Genomic DNA, 16,885 nt, shown 5'->3' on the forward strand with positions numbered 1-16,885 from the left:
ATGGGGGAAGGGTGGGAGGAGACCATTTGGGCCGAGGAGGGAGAGTTTCAAAGTGCGGGACGAAAGAAAGGGGCCAGCTGGGAGTGTGTGTGAATATTTCTGTGTTGTCATTTATGTGAGAGAATGAGTCCGTATCTGTGTGTGTGTGTGAGTGTGTGTGAGTGTGGGGGTGTGTGTGTGGTTATCAGGGGCAGGCCAAGTCGCTGACAGTGAGACAAATGTTGTGACTCCTTTATGGATTGCTTAACAAATGCAGCACAAATAGTGGCCTGGCACAACAATTGAAAAACACAGTCCCTCGCTCAATAAACATTATGCAGCATCTCCCCCTCGCAAAACACCAGGGGAGCAGGGCCGCCGTTCTCCGGATGCACTTTTCCGCTCCCCGTTTGTCTCTTTTCACCCTTCTCCACCCCCTCCTCTCCCAACTCTCTCTTTCTGCCTCTCTTCTTCCTTTTTCTATAGCAAGATTTTCCCACGAGCAGTGTTCACTTGGCCTTAAACAGATGATGTCAAAAGGAAATAGATAGATAGACAGATAGATAGATAAGTGCAACTTTCTTTCCTTTAATCCTCCCTCTATCCTCCATTTCTTCTCCATTCCCTCTTCCCTGTTAGAATGTCAGTGATGATCATGTCCTCCGATGACTCAGTGTAAAGACACAAATAAGATTTTTAAAGAGGGAAAAAAAAAGAGCTGAAAACATGACAAGGAAAGTACGTGGAGTGATGCCTCGCTGGTGACTAAAGCTCTGATGAATGGATGAGAGAGGCGGACAGACAGAGGTATGTGTGTGTGTAAAAAAAAGTACCAGAGGCCACATGAGTTAGCCCGCGACTTTTGCACCCAGCCCTTTTGCTCCACACATACACAACGCATGATTGTCTCATCCGCTTGTGTGTGTGTGTGTGTGTGATTAGCACTTGTGACATTAGGTTGTGTGTTATTGCCTTTTGTGGTTAACTTGGACAGGAAACACAGTTTGGACTGTTTGGCTGCCAATTTAGGGCACCTGACAGAGGATGCCTTGTGTGTGTGTGTGAGGCTGAGTTGCGTCTCCACCTTTTGTGTATGTGTGTATATATGAGTATAAGAGTGTGTCTGTGTGTGCATATATGAGTGTGTGAGCGTAAACAGGCAGGAGCTGTGCTCACATTTTCCCCATGTTCCACATTATTCGCTTCCACAGAGAACCAGGGGAAATCCAGAAGGCATTATACAGTATTTTACATTAATTGTTAGCAGCAGATTTTTTTTATGTTTTACTGTTACAGTGCAGTTTCAGTTTCAGTTTCTGTTTGAAATTTGAAAATAGTTTAAATTCAATTTTATTTTGTTGAACGTGAAATTTAGACACAGACGCATTGCGCCAGAATTGAAGTTTTTTTAGGTTTAGAAGTTTCTCTTAAGTGTAAAAACCTAAATGTGAGGCTTGTCAAGAATATCCAAAGTGATCTAATGCAACAGAGCCACACCACAGGAAGAGGGAACATCACTAACTATTTTCACCAGGTCTTCCCTCCCTTAATCTCTATCCCTCCATCTCAGCCTCTCCTCTGTGTTGCTACCCCACTCTTCCCACTGTTCAAAAGGACAGCCTATAAATAGATATTAGGCAATATCCTTAAGAGTCTGCACAGAGAAGTAGGGAGAGAAGGAGAGACGGTGGGAGGGGACGGAGGGAGGGCAGGGATGGAGCGACATTCTTACAAACAGCTGATTGTGTAAAGAGGGAACAGTAAGTAACACAACACCGGGAAGAAGAGAGAGAGAGAAAGAGCAGGAGGACAGACGATGTTAAAATAAGTTCAACAGTGTGTGACGGAGAGATAGAGACGGAAACAGAGTTTTGAAAGCTGAGAATAGGGAAATGCACCAAGACAGAAAAAGGGAGGAGAAAAAAAAAAAAAGCAATGGCAATAAAGTGAGTGATAGCGTGACACGGGAGGAAATATTTGTTTAAATTCCCGCCTGAGGTGTCATACGGATGTAAATGTTGCGGTCGGCTCCTCGGAGGCAAAACGCCCTGGGCGCCTTATCTAAAAGGCGCATTCCGCTCAACTATTTTGATATGCCCTTCCATTCCCTCAGAGAACAATTTCAAAGATAGCTCACATTTCCACGCAAATAGACCCACACCTGAGTGACAGGCAGGAGGCAGCTCTCAGCAGTCACAAGGTGGCGGGGAAAAAAAAAAAAAAGAGTCGTTGACTCTTTGACTCTTGACAGCACTTTGGAATTAGCCGCCGTACTTATTTTTACTGTAGACGATGGATTCAAATGACTGTGTGGCGTGTGTGCAGTGGTTGTAATTTAAAGAGACGCTGAGCACATCACATGCACAAACACACACACGCGCGCATGCATACATGCAGACGCAGAAGCACATACACACACACTTTACTGTGGAATTCTCCAGAGGAGGCTCCCACGCTCCCTGAAAGCTTGTTCTGAGTAGAGGAGTTAACAAGAGCAGTTAGCACCATGATTATGTTAGCAGCCAGACACACAGAGCGAGAGCTGTGTGTGTGTGTGTGTGTGTGTGTGTGTGTGTGTGTGTGTGCGTGCGTGTGTGTGTGTGATAGCCTGTGACATTTCTGCGATGGCTGCTTTGTTTTTTCCTCACTCCTCATTGAAGCTGAAACAAATCTTTGCCCCCATTTTGCTTAATTCATTTGATGTATCTGTGTGTTTGTGTTTGTATGTGTGTCTGGTTTTTGAAGTGTTTTGCATGTGCGAGCACCCCTTCGCTTGCATGTTCGTAAAGCTCGCTGCCTGTATTTAAACACGATTGCGTGTGCGTAAGCTCGGTGCTGCTGACATGCCAACGTGAAATGGACACTTTGATTACAGTAAGTGACAGCCAGGAGGGGGTTAACCACCATCGATGGTGATTATTCGGCCCGTTAATGGATGTCCGTCGCTGTCCGATTAGTGACTTAGCAGCAGTGGACATATGTGATATGAGAGGGACTTAGCTGAGGAGCCGCTAATCATCAAAAAGCCAAGGGGAAGTGGTGCTCTAATCTCAGCTTAGTGCTCTCACCGTGTGCGCCGTTTCGTGTGTCTGTGTGTGTCTGCAACAGAAACGAGAGGCTGGGAGGTAGAAGAGAACAGCATATTCAAAATGTCCTTTAGTTTACTTGTTCATTTCATTTGTAAGTCAAACAAATCACTACAATATTGTTGCGATAGTGTTATACAATTTAAAATATCATTAGAAAGGTTAGCACCATGCCTCTGTGTTAAGTGTATAAGAGGTTACATTTTTAGCTTTGTTATGGGGCAAAATATGCTAATGTTGTCTAATTATGACCCGTATAACGCTGCCAATTTATCGACTTAATAAAACCTTGTCTTTTTTAATCCTCACATCACTCCATGCTTTCAAACGGCTTAGTCCAGGTCTCCGCCGGCGTGACATCCCTGCCAAACTTTAAATGAAGTAGCCGGCATAACTTGCACACCCGCAGTGCCCAATTGTAGAGTAATACAACTTCAAAGGCAAACGGGAGGGAGAGAAGGATTTTATACCCGGAGAGGAGCTGTGAACGGTCTCCCCATTCATAGGCACCCACCTCTGAGGAAGTAGTATCAGAGTTGGTGGGGTGGGGGGGTGGATGGGTGTGAAGAGCAGAGGAGGGAGAAGAAGAGGGGAAATACAGCAAAAACAATGATGAAATGAACTTATTTTATTTTAGAGAGGCAAGTGCTCTCTGCCCCGCAGAGTTTCTAATACCCCTGTTGTTTCCTGTGTTAATGTGTAACTGTTCTTGTCTATGGATTGCATGTCCACCTAGATATGTCAATTTGGCTACTGTGGTTAATAATGGACAATAAAACCGTAAAAGCAAAACAAAAATCCCTTAGTGCTTTCCCAGATGTTTCTGCAGCTGAGCCAGAGTGCAACATTAGTGAGGTTAGAGGATTCGAAGCTGACCCCAGGTCTGTGTGAGCAGGGTTACGTCTAGGCAGAGGTGTGCACATGCACTGTGGGACACAAGGGAAGGTGTGTGTGTGTGTGTGTGTGTATGCGTCTGAAACAAAAGGCCTCAGTGTGAGAGAGTGAAAGGAGGTAAAGTAAACAGGCAGTGATGAAGACAGACCTGCAGTGTTAGAGCCTCTGTTCTATGTATGTGCACATATGTGTGTGTGTGGCTCAAAGCCCTCCAGTTTGTACAGCTGGGCCTGCTGCTTGCATTGGATAGTGTGTGAAACCACACATACACACATGTTTGTGCTCTCTCTCTCTCTCACACACACAAGCACACACACACACACACACACACACACAGCTTTCTGCTCAGTCATTCTATCATAAGTAATGTAAATGTTATCCAAAGCCAGTAGTTTTTTACATCAATTAGGTTTAATGATAGCCGTGCGCAGTCTCATCCCCAAAGTCTTTTGTCATCCGAATACATACAAAATCTGCTGCCATCATTTATGGCCTCAGTATTTGCTGAGCAAGCCCACGTAGACAGAGTATCCAGGAGAATCAGATAAAGTCAGCGTCAGAGACACATTCTACTCCACTGACTTCTAGAAATGTCTCCTGTACACCCTGTCCTACATGAAAACACTGATTTGAACTATTTCTGCATTATTGTAACAGAATGCGTTATGAGGTCAATCTAACTCTGATGAAAGTGCACAAAAAAGTCATTAAAGTGTGAGATTACTAACTAACTCACTGAAACTGAACGAACGCCAAACAGCTTTGCTGTGTTGCTGAAAACATTTTTTAAAGAAGAATGAGTTTTACCAAAGTGCACAACATCAATTTGTAAACTGGTTTAAATAATTACATTATCTATAAGGTCTATGAATCTTCCAGGCAAAAATCTTCCAAATACAATTAAAGGTAATTAAATTACATCACTGTGGTGGAGAGTCTTTTTTATGGTATTACTGCAGTGGAGTTTATTTGATTTTAACCGTGAACTTCCCCGCGATGTGATAATGTTGCGTTTCTTAGCGTGGCGCTCTCTTCATCGCCTCCAGTGAGCAGCACTCAATATTGTTTGCCTTTCCACTGTCATAAGGTAAATAAGCAATGAATTAGTGGCAGGGCTGCTTCGAGGAACAATGCCAGATGTACAGTCCAGAGGAAATCCAATAGAGTCAAGAGTGTAATCAGTTTACCGGAGACAAGCAGGGAGAGAAGGGGGAAGAATTTGAGGGGAGAGAAGCCGGAGAGGAAGACAGAGCAAATCAGAGACAGATGAAGGATAGATGGATGGAAGATAAAGACACAAGGATATAGAATGAACAGAAAGCAGCAAAGAGAGGAGTTAGACTGTCAGATGCCTGTTGCTTCTTCCTTGTATCCACTTCCTGTTGCACACACCCCTCCCCTTGTGTTTTAACAGTCCCTCCATCCACACCTTCATCCCTCCATCCTTGTCATGTGCTGCTTCAGTGCGATAGAGCGTTAGCAGCCTATTACCCAGGGTCATAGTCGCAGTGGCTTCAAGGCTGACAAGTGCATCTGAAAGCACTCAGGCGATACTGAGAACCACAGTAAATTCTATTATTGCCACATAGTCGCTGCATCCCTATTCAGCTGAAGTACAGGGAGGCAAATTTACCTTGTGAGAGCCAGAGTTCACCTAATAGATGTGGCTTTATATCCTTTCCTTCTTTTTAAGGGAATAAATCCACAATAACAAATGCAAACAGCGGGGCCCTCGCGTTGCTAGCTATTTTCCTCCAGTCCCGCTATTGTCCAGAGGTTTTCATAAACACATGTTATTGTCACCGTGCATACTGCTCTCACTCTCTCCCCTTCTTTACCGCTCTATGTGTCTCTATGAAAGCCCATTGTCAAGACATGGTCATTTCCTTCACAATGCCTGCTCAAGCAGGCTCCATTTGCAGTAATGGCCCCGTCTTTTAGAAACACGAACATTGAATGGCCCCCATGGTAAACATACTGTAAGACCTGAGAGTGTGTTTGAAGGTCTGCCAAGGAACTGCATGCTCACAAACCAACTGAAGGGGATATTGTATGGAGCTGCAGTTAGCTGGTCCAGAGAGAGGGGGAGGAAGAGAATTGGTACAGGTTGATGAGCTGAATGGGATTTAGTGAATACCTGCTGCAAGGACTAATCATTTTTTAGAATAAACAGGCAACAAAGTGGGTGAAGTGAGTTTGTTCAGACTATCCAGGAGTTTGTAGAAACTAGGAGAACCTCCACACTTTCTGTTGCCACCTTCATGTAGCTCCAGTTGTCGACCCGTTATATCATCCTGTGAATATTGCTCACTCGTCCTCCTCTTTTTCCTTCTCTCTCCGTTTTCTCCTTCTCCTCCTTTTTTTTCCAGGATGTCTTCCAAGCGACCAGCCTCTCCATATGGGGGGACAGATGGAGAGGTAACCATGGCAACCAGCAGACAGCGAATGGAGGATGAGGAGAGCAAGGGACTGGGCGGTGTCATCCACCTCCCCCTGGCATCCTACTGCGGCAAGGTGTCCCCTCGCTCGCCCCCCAACCGCAACTTGGACAGCCCCCCAAATATGGTAAGGACAGCTACCGGCCTCATGTTCGCTTATTGTTTCTCAGGATGATAGCACCCACCTATGGGCGATGGCGGCCTTGAGCTGTGGCTCGGGGTCACGCTTTGAACAAGGCGCAGTCTTGTGACGATGGTCCTTTCTACTCTGAGCCACAATACATGTTAGAGCGTTAGGTCTTTGTTCCATAACATGTCAAAACAATTAACTTTTGCCTCATTTGAAAAACTTTGAAAAACGTGTCAGTGTTCTTATTAGAAAAATAACATTAACTACAAATTATAAAAAAAATCTAACTTCAGTTTTTTTCCTTTCTGCTAGAACGTATTAAGCCAGCGCACCAGATGTTACAATTTACAGTAAAAACTGGTCTCTTTATGCAGTAAATACAGTGAATGTAACAAGGCATGACTTCACCTAGTGACGTTTGCTCTGGAGCTGGTTTGAAGAGTGGCACCATATGTCAGCAATGTTTTTGGCTACTTGGAGCCAGGACCTTCCATATAAGCGTTTTGGGTAGAACAAACTCTGGCCACTCTTCCCTTCTGTTTCCTACCAAGCTGTGTTACGTTAGAAAAGTTAGCCAAACTCTGCGTACTCAAGTCACCTGAAACAACCTGTACTTGCCCCTTATTATGTGTATCAAAGGCTTAAGGTTGAAAGTGACCCTCAGGAGGCAGACCGCTGCTCAGATTATCGAGTCCTACAGTATAGACTCTAGTCCCAAAGTATAGAGCTCTAGAATTGGGTAGCACCTTTGTGACAGTAAATTAAAAAACTTGTGGGTACATCTGGCTAGTCTTTTGAAATGGATATAAAATGTCATTTTGGGAATGAAATGTGTTTAGAATGATTTGAATTATTTTAGATACACAGACATGTTTTTGCTTATTGAAATAAACAATTGATATACATCTCAAAGCTCAATACAAAAAACAATAAAGAAACTACATTTATGGAAATTGTTTTTATAGGTGAATCACAACTGATATGAAATTTCTAAAGTGGCAGAAATTCACTTTCTCTGAGTGAAAAGCAGTTTAGTAGCTGGAGGAAGTATTATTCTTGTTTGGTTGTTGTTGTTTTGTTTTTTTTTCTCCAAAAATGGGTAAAAAAAGTGAAGGTTGAAAGCTACTATTTGGGTGCACACATGTTTTTGCTTTTATGTGCGCGTCACCAGCCGTCGCCTTGAGCCCTTTTGATGCACATTTGCGTGACTGCGAACTGTGAGCCATAGCAGTGAGTCATTTTCTTCAGGATGAAGTGTGACTTGGTGCGATGGTGCTGAATGTATGGCCCTGGTATTTGTAAATGTTCTTGTGTGTGTGTGTGTATGTATTTGTACAGTTGCACCTTCTGTGTGATTCATGTTAAATATTAGTGCGCGCCTCGCAGTATACGTGACCTATTGTAAAGTTTACCTTTACGTCATTTAAGATGACTTTGTTGTCCTATATATGACACATTTTGTCATATATAGGACAACATATTAATGCATGTGCAGCACTTGAGTGTGCTTATTTTGTGTTTTTATTAAAACTCCTAAGAGTGTGTTTTCACTTTTTACGTGATACAATGTTTATTCTAGGACACAGCACGCTGTGTTACCTTTTCGTGGGCCCTCATCTTCGTACATACGTTATCACAGCAGGACTCTGATAAAGACGGTCGACCTTTCCCCCATACTGACGATAAACACACACGCTATAAAACAATGAAACAGTGCTTATGAGCTGTAACGGAAAGCTAATTCTGTAATTAGTGCTGATTAGCTCACAGGCCCCTCCCATGGCGGTGGACTGTGTGTGTGGCAGGTGCCGACTGTAAACCAAAGTCCTAGGACCACGCACACGAGCAAACATAGACGTATACCCACATACACTGGGTTATCTGATACAGTTAAAGACAATGATTAGATTACTTCTGGTTTATTAATGAAACATTTATGTATGGTAATTGCAGAAAAATACAAAACTATATAGTCATTACTGTCATAAATATTCTGGCTTTATCGTTGTCCTCGTTGACTTACTGTGAAGTTCTAAGTGACACACATAGGCCTTTAACATAACGAAGACAGTGTTTGTGATGTGAGCATTTATGTGGACTTTCGTTTTTGTTTGGGGGGGGTCACATAATAGTTGATGTGGATTATTAAGTAGGAAGCCTGGCGGATGGGATGGAGGCTTATCCGACTGCCTGCTTGGCATGTTGTAAGATGTATGTAAAGTTTTTTTTTCTTTTTTTTTATGGAGGAGGGGGGTGAAGGGGTTTAAGGCGCCAATCCCAAACCAGCTGACTGTCAGCGAAGAGTGGATGAAGAGAGCGAGATGGAGACAGAGATTTATAACCAGGCGGGGGCTTTGGTGGGACTCTGAGGCAGTGTGTGCGGGGGTTGTCTCTTTCAGGGCAATTGTGGTAAAGTGATAGGGGGGAAGTAAATGTCACATCGGCGACCAGTTCACTTGCAAGTGAGGCAGTGAGGGAGAGCGAGAAAAGGGGCGAGGTGGGGGGTGTGGGGGATTACAGCTTTATCTTGTCATAGTAAATTAACACGGCGGCGGAGAAGTGCTCGGTTACACACTGACCTCTTCATCCTGCCTTCCTCGCCTGCCTGCTCGGCTTTAGCCCGGCCACTTTACCTGCCTGCCGCAGCTGCAGGCACACACACACACACACACACACACACACACACACAAACTCACACGATAAACACCCATATTTTAAAAGCCTGAAATGTGTCGGATTATTCACTTTTTTTTTTTATTTTGTTTTTGTACAAACCCTGGGTCTGGGTAAGAATAGTGTTGTTCATAATGGTTTGCAAATGAATGTAGTTTAGCTAAAAGGGTGTTTTTACTGAACGGGAAGTTCTCACCGTGCATTTGGACTCTGATTGTCTGAAAGCAGCTCACACTCAAATGCCTGATGGGAAAGATTTAAGTAGCAGTTCGGTGAGGTCAGCCAATCAACATCGAATCCAGTTATGAAGCAACTGCTGCTATAAACAGAGGGATTTTTTTACTTTATTTATGATAAAAGCAGCACCTGAGTCCTCAGGAAGCACATGAGAAAATTGGGACTTATCTTTAAGTCCACAGTGTAAGCACCAATATTATTTTTAATAACTTCTTCTTGCTTGCTTTCTTTTTTGATTTGCTATGTTTTGCAGCTCCTTGGAGAAAAATATTTTCACATCAGGCTGAAGGAAGCATCTTCTCTCATAAATGTGTTAATGGACAAACACTAATTATTTCATTAAAAGGCGAGATGCCCGCTAACACGATAGAAAACTATAAAGATATTTCATCAGGCATTATTTCTTATTCATTTTTCTCCACAGGCCCTCTCTTTCCCTCTTTTTGTGTCATTTGTATGTGTGATTATGTGTGTGTGCTCATGTGAATTTGACAGATTTAACACAGTCATTGAGCAGTCTTGAGACACAGTGGTCACACTTAATTTCTCTTGCCAGTGATGCACTAATGAATCAACACACGCTTGCCTGTCAACAGCGAGGGGTCGTGGTAAAATATACTGGCATTCACTTTAGCCAAAGCGCTATTTAAAATACAGAAAATACAGCTGCATGTTTTGAGATAAGGAAAGGGCAAGTGTGCAATTCTTGGACAATACGTTACATTTGACAATCTATTAGGACATTAAAATGTAAGTAATACAGTGGCAATTCATTTTAATTTGTTTTTATAATAAGCATTGATATTAATATACTAAAATAATGATCTATTTAGTGTAGAATGTATTTTTTAATGAAGGGTTTCCAATGTAAAGCTCAACAATTTTGGAACAGGAGGATACAAGTAATGTTTGCCTGCTTGTCCCAGCCTGGGGGACCTCCAAATCAAAACTGACAGTGTCTGTGTTTAGCCATGGCATGTAAAGGGATTTGCCATGTGTGTGCATGTGTGTGTGTGTTTATGTGTGTGTGTTTGGCAGTGTATTGGAGGTGCGCTAAATGTATGTCGGTGAGATTGGCAGTTCTGGCAGAGAGCTAAGTCTTACCGCCCTGCAGGAGTGATCAGTGACATTCGCTTGGTGTGTGTTTCTGTGTACATATTTTAGTTGAGCAGCTGTTTCCAGTTCTTCCTACTGCCACATTGTCCATGCCTTGATCCACGACGACACGCCAAGCATCAAATATTGTTATTCACACATACACCTTGCACAGCTCAAGACATGTCAGGGTATTGCAGAGGGAGCGAGAAAGAGTTTCTTCTGTCGGGCAACAGAGAAGGAGGAAGGGGGGAAGACGGAGGAATAGAAAAAAAAGAACATGAACAGCAGCATCTGTGCTGGCTGTAGGAAAAAAATAGCATTTGGATTTTTTTTTTCCTCTTTTCTGGCAAGAGTTAAGTGTTTTTAAACCAACCTCCCCTCACAGATGAGCTTAAGAAGACAAAAGTTGTTTAATTCGGTTCCATTGCAGAGGCAGTAAAAGGATAAAGAGAGTGAGGCGCAATTTTTACTTTGTTCCAGTCATTTGGAAGAGAATTGACATCTGCAAACTAAAGGCAGAACCGCCCACACTGCCAGCCTGCCACATCCAGTGCATATAAATACATACATACATGCACTCACGCATTTACACAAACACACACACACACACACACACACCTACAGGCTATGTGCACACACAGTGTCGCATATACATGCAGCGAAATGGCAGAAACCAGCTCGCACACATGCATACCGAGACGAGGGCAATGAGCGCTTACAGTATCCAGAATTTCTGTTTGTACCTCTGAATAAATGCATGTTGATGAGAAAAAGTTTTCACAAGCCAGGTTACCGGAGGAGCAATAGGAACACGTCGCCGTGCGCGCGCCTAAGCTGAACGACAGCGGCTTTACAATAGAGAATCTGTCCTTGTGTCTTGTCTTTTTGATCCCTCTGTCTTTTGGACTTTGCAGCACAAATCACCAGCGAGGCACATGGATTATATGCTGGGAGGTTGATGAAAAAAAGAAAAAAAAAAATCATAAGCCATTTAAGTTGCCTTCAGGATGAGGCTGTCTGTCTGACTTCACACATAAATAATGTCATGGGCCCTAATGTAGCAGGTCTTTGAAGAAGCCACGGCTCCCTGCTAATTCCCTTTGATTGGGAAATGACCTTCATTGTTGGACGCAGCGAGATGACATCTCCCTGGCAGCTTTTCAACAGAGCAAAGACATCCGACAAGCCCTCACCCCCGAACTCCAACCCGCACCTCCCCCACCCGCACCCCCCATCTCCCTGCTGTATTCTTGTTCTGTTTGTTTTGTTTGCGCGACATCTTTCTCGAAAGAAAGAGTGTGGCTGTTTTTAAGTAGGCGCTGGATTAGATAAATGGGATGTGACAGGTGTGACCGCTGCCTTCAAGATGCCTGCCTTCCTCTCTCTCTCCCTCTCCCTCTATCTCCGTGTACCTCTCAGTCAACTCACTCTCTCATTTCCTCTAATAACATTGCCCCTCTCTCTTTCTCTCCTTTTTCTTTCTGTCTTTCTTTGACTTCTACCTGCTTTGACTCCTTCTCTCCATGTGTCTCGCTACATTTGCATGTTGTGCCAGCGCTGATGCAACTCGTAATCACAAAGCCGCTCATTTGAAGTCAGAAATTTTCCTAATCTGAAGAACAGGAAAGGGCGAAGGAATAAAAAGGAGCAATGAATGAAGACAGGAGCAGGTCGAGCTGTAAGTTGATCAGGCGCTGAGTGGAAAAGCAAAGTCTTTGAGAGCTTTAAAATCACAAGACACTCTCCCAGCGCAGCATGGCCCTCAACATCCTACAGTATATATGCACAACCGCTATAGCCATATCATCACTGTCACATTCTGTCCTGCTGTTACAATGTGTGTGCACAATGCAGAGGAGAGAATTAGTGAATTATTGAGTGTGCTGACTTATTCAGAGTGTGAAAACACACATAGCAAAAGAGAGAGTCAGTGTAGAAAACACCCTGTGATAGTGGTCTGCTGCACTGTAAAGTTTGCAAGAGATAGACGTCGGTATTGAAAGACCTGGCTTGGAGAAATGGTCAAATTGATGCTTTTATTAAAAAGCTTTGTCTACAGAAGGATAGAATGTGGAGTCATCTGGGCTCTAGATAACTTCATTGTGGACTGTGATCTCAGTATTAAGTGCCACGTCCACCAGCAGCCTGCGAGTTAATGATTAGAAAACCATCTCCGCCTTAATACACTAAGATGTCATTAATACAGCTGGAATGTACCACTGTGGCTCTCTGTATCTGTGTGTCTCCCACACACACACACACACACACACCCACGCAGACAAACAGAGGTACTGTATATGTGTGCCGCTGTCTCAGGTGGAACACCGCATACTGTAGTCAGCTTAGCCAAAGATTAACCCTGTGGACCATTGACCCTCCTGTCTACAAAGAGCTGAGCTGACAGACTGGCTGGTAGGCTGATTGATTGACTCACTCGTGTCTGTAATCAAACAGCACAACACACACTTTAGCGCATCTGTTATTGTTTCCTGTATGTGCTTCTGTGTCCGTCACTGCCTTCAGATAATGCATACTGTTCTGTACAAACATTCAAACGGTGTAAATGTGCGCGTGTGACAAAAGAGATCACGTCCGCGTGCCCTCCGGTGAAGCTGACGCCCTCCTGCCTCTCAGTGTCACTGTTAATTGGGCTGAGCTGGTATTAAGTCTATCATGCAGGCTGTCCTAACAAACACAGGTTTTATTGGGTCAAAGATTAAGATGCTGGAATGTGCTTACCTTCCAGCTGCTGTTGTGTGTGGTTTTTGTTTTACCTTACTTGAAATCTAAAGGACGTGAAGGCACCTTTCAGACGTAAAAATAATGTTAATGATGTAATGAAATAATATGGACATGACAGTATGGTCATCCTGCATTAGAAATATCACAATCTATGACGTTTAGGGATATGAAAATATAATCTGAAAACTTTCAGATGTCTCATACTTAACTAAAAAATGTATCCCTGTCTTCTGTAATGTTTTATATTTGTGAGAGTATCATGATTTCCAAAGGTCAAAACTGAACATGTTCAGACTGTAAACTTTAGACACACGACAGCAGGATAATAAATTATCATGACAGCTTGGCAAAAGCAACAGAGCTTTACTTTCAGCTGTATATATTATATTTTGTAGCTGTCATGCTGATTGCTGTTTCGTCTGTTGTGAATTTTTTACCCCTTTCAGTCCTCTCATAAGTTTATGGAAATGATTTGACACTGCTCCAAAGCTTTGTTTTTAAAAAAAAATAAATGTAAAAAAGGATCTATTTTTGTGATTTTTTTTGGTTGTTGTTTTTGTTTGATGGAGTTGCATCCTCAGCATTAATTGTCGCAAATCTTAGGACAAAAGTAGCGCAGCACAGAAACTTGGGCTTGGGATTCGGTACAGTAGCTTTGGACGTCCCTCAAAGCCGAGCCGTCGGCGGCTTTGTAATGAAGAGTTAGCGTGACTCTGAGAGCGTGCGTGTTTTACTGCTGTTTCATGTGCTCGTTCTGTCAAGTACCTCCAACTCAGTCAAATGCAGATTCCAGAGGATGTGAGGGAGAAAGCAAGAGAAGAAGAAGAAGAGGAAGAAGTGCGCCCTAACTTGAGATAACTGGCTGGGGATAAAAGTTGATTGCATTGGGCTACGATAAGGAGAGATAGAGAGAATAAAGGGAGCAAGTGAGGGAGAGCAGGGTGGAGATAATGAGTAGGTGTTTGCCAGTTTAGCCCCAACCTCCTCCTTTTTTACTCCTTCTACATCTTGTTTGTTTATGTCTTAAAGTTGAAGTAATTATTCAAACTAATAATTTTTTTTTCTCGATCCTCCAGGACCAGGATGGCACTAAGGGGAGCTCTCTGAGTCCTTACGCCCAGCACAACGCTACCTCACCAGGCAAAGAGGAAAGCGGAGGCGGGGGGCGACCCTGCAGCGATGGGGGTTCGGCCACAGGCACCCTGGGGACTCCAGAGAGACGCAAGGGCAGCCTGGCAGACGTGGTGGACACACTGAAACAACGCAAAATGGAGGAGCTGATCAAGAATGAGCCGGAAGGTCAGTGATGAAAGGGGACATTTGCACGGCCAGATGTGCGCTCGGCAGCTCCTCGCCATCTCTCTTGACTCTGGCTCCACTTGTTTATCCTTCTTTTGGTCTTGTTTCCTCTATGGTTCTATCGCTTTCTTCCTCTCCCTCTGTTATGAACCCACACGCATTCAGAGGAGAGGCGAGCCTGTTCCAGCACACAGACAGGCATCATCAGCTGTTAGGGCCTATTATCCACAATGCTTTGCATATTTACAACAACCTGACAAATAAGATGTGTGTGTGTGTGTGTGGGTGTAGTGTATGCTCGAGTGTGTGACAAGCCTGCAAACATACTTGGATATCTTAATAACTCTCCAAATGTTTCCCAGCTTTGATTTCAAGGAGGAAATGCTCACATTACTATAATAAGTCTTTCTCAGAATGATCAGCGAAGGGTTAAACGCAGCTTATCACCTTATAAAACTACTATTTTAGCCCTTAAACATTTCACAGACTGCTGAGGAGGCTAAACCAGATTTTTGCCCAGGGCTACATAACGTAGCTCGATCAGCCCCCACATTTGATTCTCAAATTTATCCCTGGGCTAACAGTTGGAGTCAAGAAAAGAGATAAAATTAGCCCGTGGCCAACTCTAATTTCCACTGGGCAGATATACAAGTGCTTAAGTCACTATGAATTGCATGCAGTAGTGATAATGTGATAAGAAGAACACCAACAGGTGTCTGCCTCCTTTAGAAAGATGGGACAATATAAATAATACTGGGTTTTATTGCTGAAGAAATGTTTCATGTGGTTCACGGGGAGGTTAGTTTTAAAATAGGTCCTAGGTCAGGTCTTTAAAACTGAGTGGACCTGCAAACACTTCTAAAGCAAGCGAAAACAACCACTAGATCTTCTTCTACACCTCCATACTTTCCCCTTTAGCTGCTAAATCCACCACTGCTGTGCACTGAGATTTCTGTTCAAACATCTTTGTGAACCGCAGTAGCACAGTGCCCAAAAGGTGAAAGAACAGTGCAGCTGTCTATTTGTCTTTAAGTGCAAGCACACTTAAAGGCAAATGTGTGTGTGTGTGTGTCCCACCCGCGGTACATCAACAGGCTTTCGTTTCAACCTGCGATGTGTTAACCTTATTTTCTGGGCTTTGCGGTGAAGTTTTCAAAGCGGCCGAGAATGCTGGTCAGCTCTTGCTGCCTGGTTGTTTTTATTCCAGTCGATAGAGAGGCCTGTTGTGGCACATTTTACAAAAAAAAGGAACGAAAGAACGAAAAAAAAAAAAAAAAAACAGGCTGTTTGTCGAGCTGAGCTGTAATTGAGGTGTGTTTTGGGTTGTTCGCTGCTTCACTGGACCCCGTGAACTGGCTGCACAGGAAAAAAACAACAATAATGGATCTTTATGAGTCAGCCAGCGCAGAGAGAGAGGGGGAGAGAGGGGGAGAGAGGGGGAGAGGGAGAAGGCAAAAGACATAAGGAGAAGGGAGTGAAGGAGAGAAAGAGCAGTGTCTTCACAGACCCCATTAGCGGAGTGCCACAGTGGTGCAGCATCCAAACCAACCCTCGGAGCATTATCTGCCCCACGTTTAAATGAAACGCGCTAACAAAAGGGCCACAGCGCCTCCAGACCCGCACCCGCACCCGCACACACACACACACACACACACACACACACACACACACACACACACACACACACACAAACCCAGGCCAAGCAAGAGGAGAAAGGAAGAAAGAAAAGAGAGCAAAGGAAGAAAAGGGAAGCTGAGAAGAGATGAAGAGAGAGAGAGAGACGGAAATGGAGGGGGGGTGGCGAGGGAACGACGATGGGCGGTATTGAACACGAGATAGAAATCCCTTTTCTGTGCCCGGCTAGCTATTGTTTGGCTGTGTGGCTCACAAAGGCCATTAGCAGCAAACAGCAGGTTGGGATGAAAATTTAATGAAGGCTTTAATCATTATGAAAGGGCTGGAATATTACTGCTCTCTCTCTCTGTCTCTCTCTCTCTCTCTCTCTCTCTCTTACACACATGCTCACACACACACACACACACACACACTGCTTCCAGCTGGATCAATGACACACACACACACATTTGGGTGTAGGAGCATTAACACCAGGAGGGACGTGAACAAGGGGCCAAAAACACAAAATGGGTCAGAAAACGTTAAACATCTTGAAACAGAAAGAGAAGCTTGACTTATCGAAGGCAGGCCCTGAGCTACACGCACAAGTGTAACTTTGAAAGATATAGTTTTGTGTCTGTCTGTGGCTAATGTTGCTCTACTTAGGCGAGATGAATGGAGGATTGTAGATAGTA

The 16,885-nt window shown here is 43.8% G+C and overlaps 1 protein-coding gene across 15 annotated transcripts in view; it reads left to right on the plus strand.

Annotated features, from left to right (window-relative positions):
* The window catches only part of sox5 (SRY-box transcription factor 5), a 184,448-nt gene that overhangs the window by 106,972 nt on the left and 60,591 nt on the right, over window positions 1-16,885 (plus strand). For all 15 annotated transcript variants that reach the window (XM_026363642.1, XM_026363646.1, XM_026363643.1 and 12 more), the window contains 2 exons: window positions 6,329-6,524; window positions 14,354-14,576. In XM_026363642.1, coding sequence (XP_026219427.1) covers window positions 6,330-6,524; window positions 14,354-14,576 — 418 coding nt within the window. In that variant the 5' untranslated portion in view covers window position 6,329. The remainder of the gene's footprint in view (window positions 1-6,328; window positions 6,525-14,353; window positions 14,577-16,885) is intronic.

The sequence above is a fragment of the Anabas testudineus genome, chromosome 23 (genome assembly GCF_900324465.2).
Source record: "Anabas testudineus chromosome 23, fAnaTes1.2, whole genome shotgun sequence".
Lineage (NCBI taxonomy): Eukaryota > Metazoa > Chordata > Actinopteri > Anabantiformes > Anabantidae > Anabas > Anabas testudineus.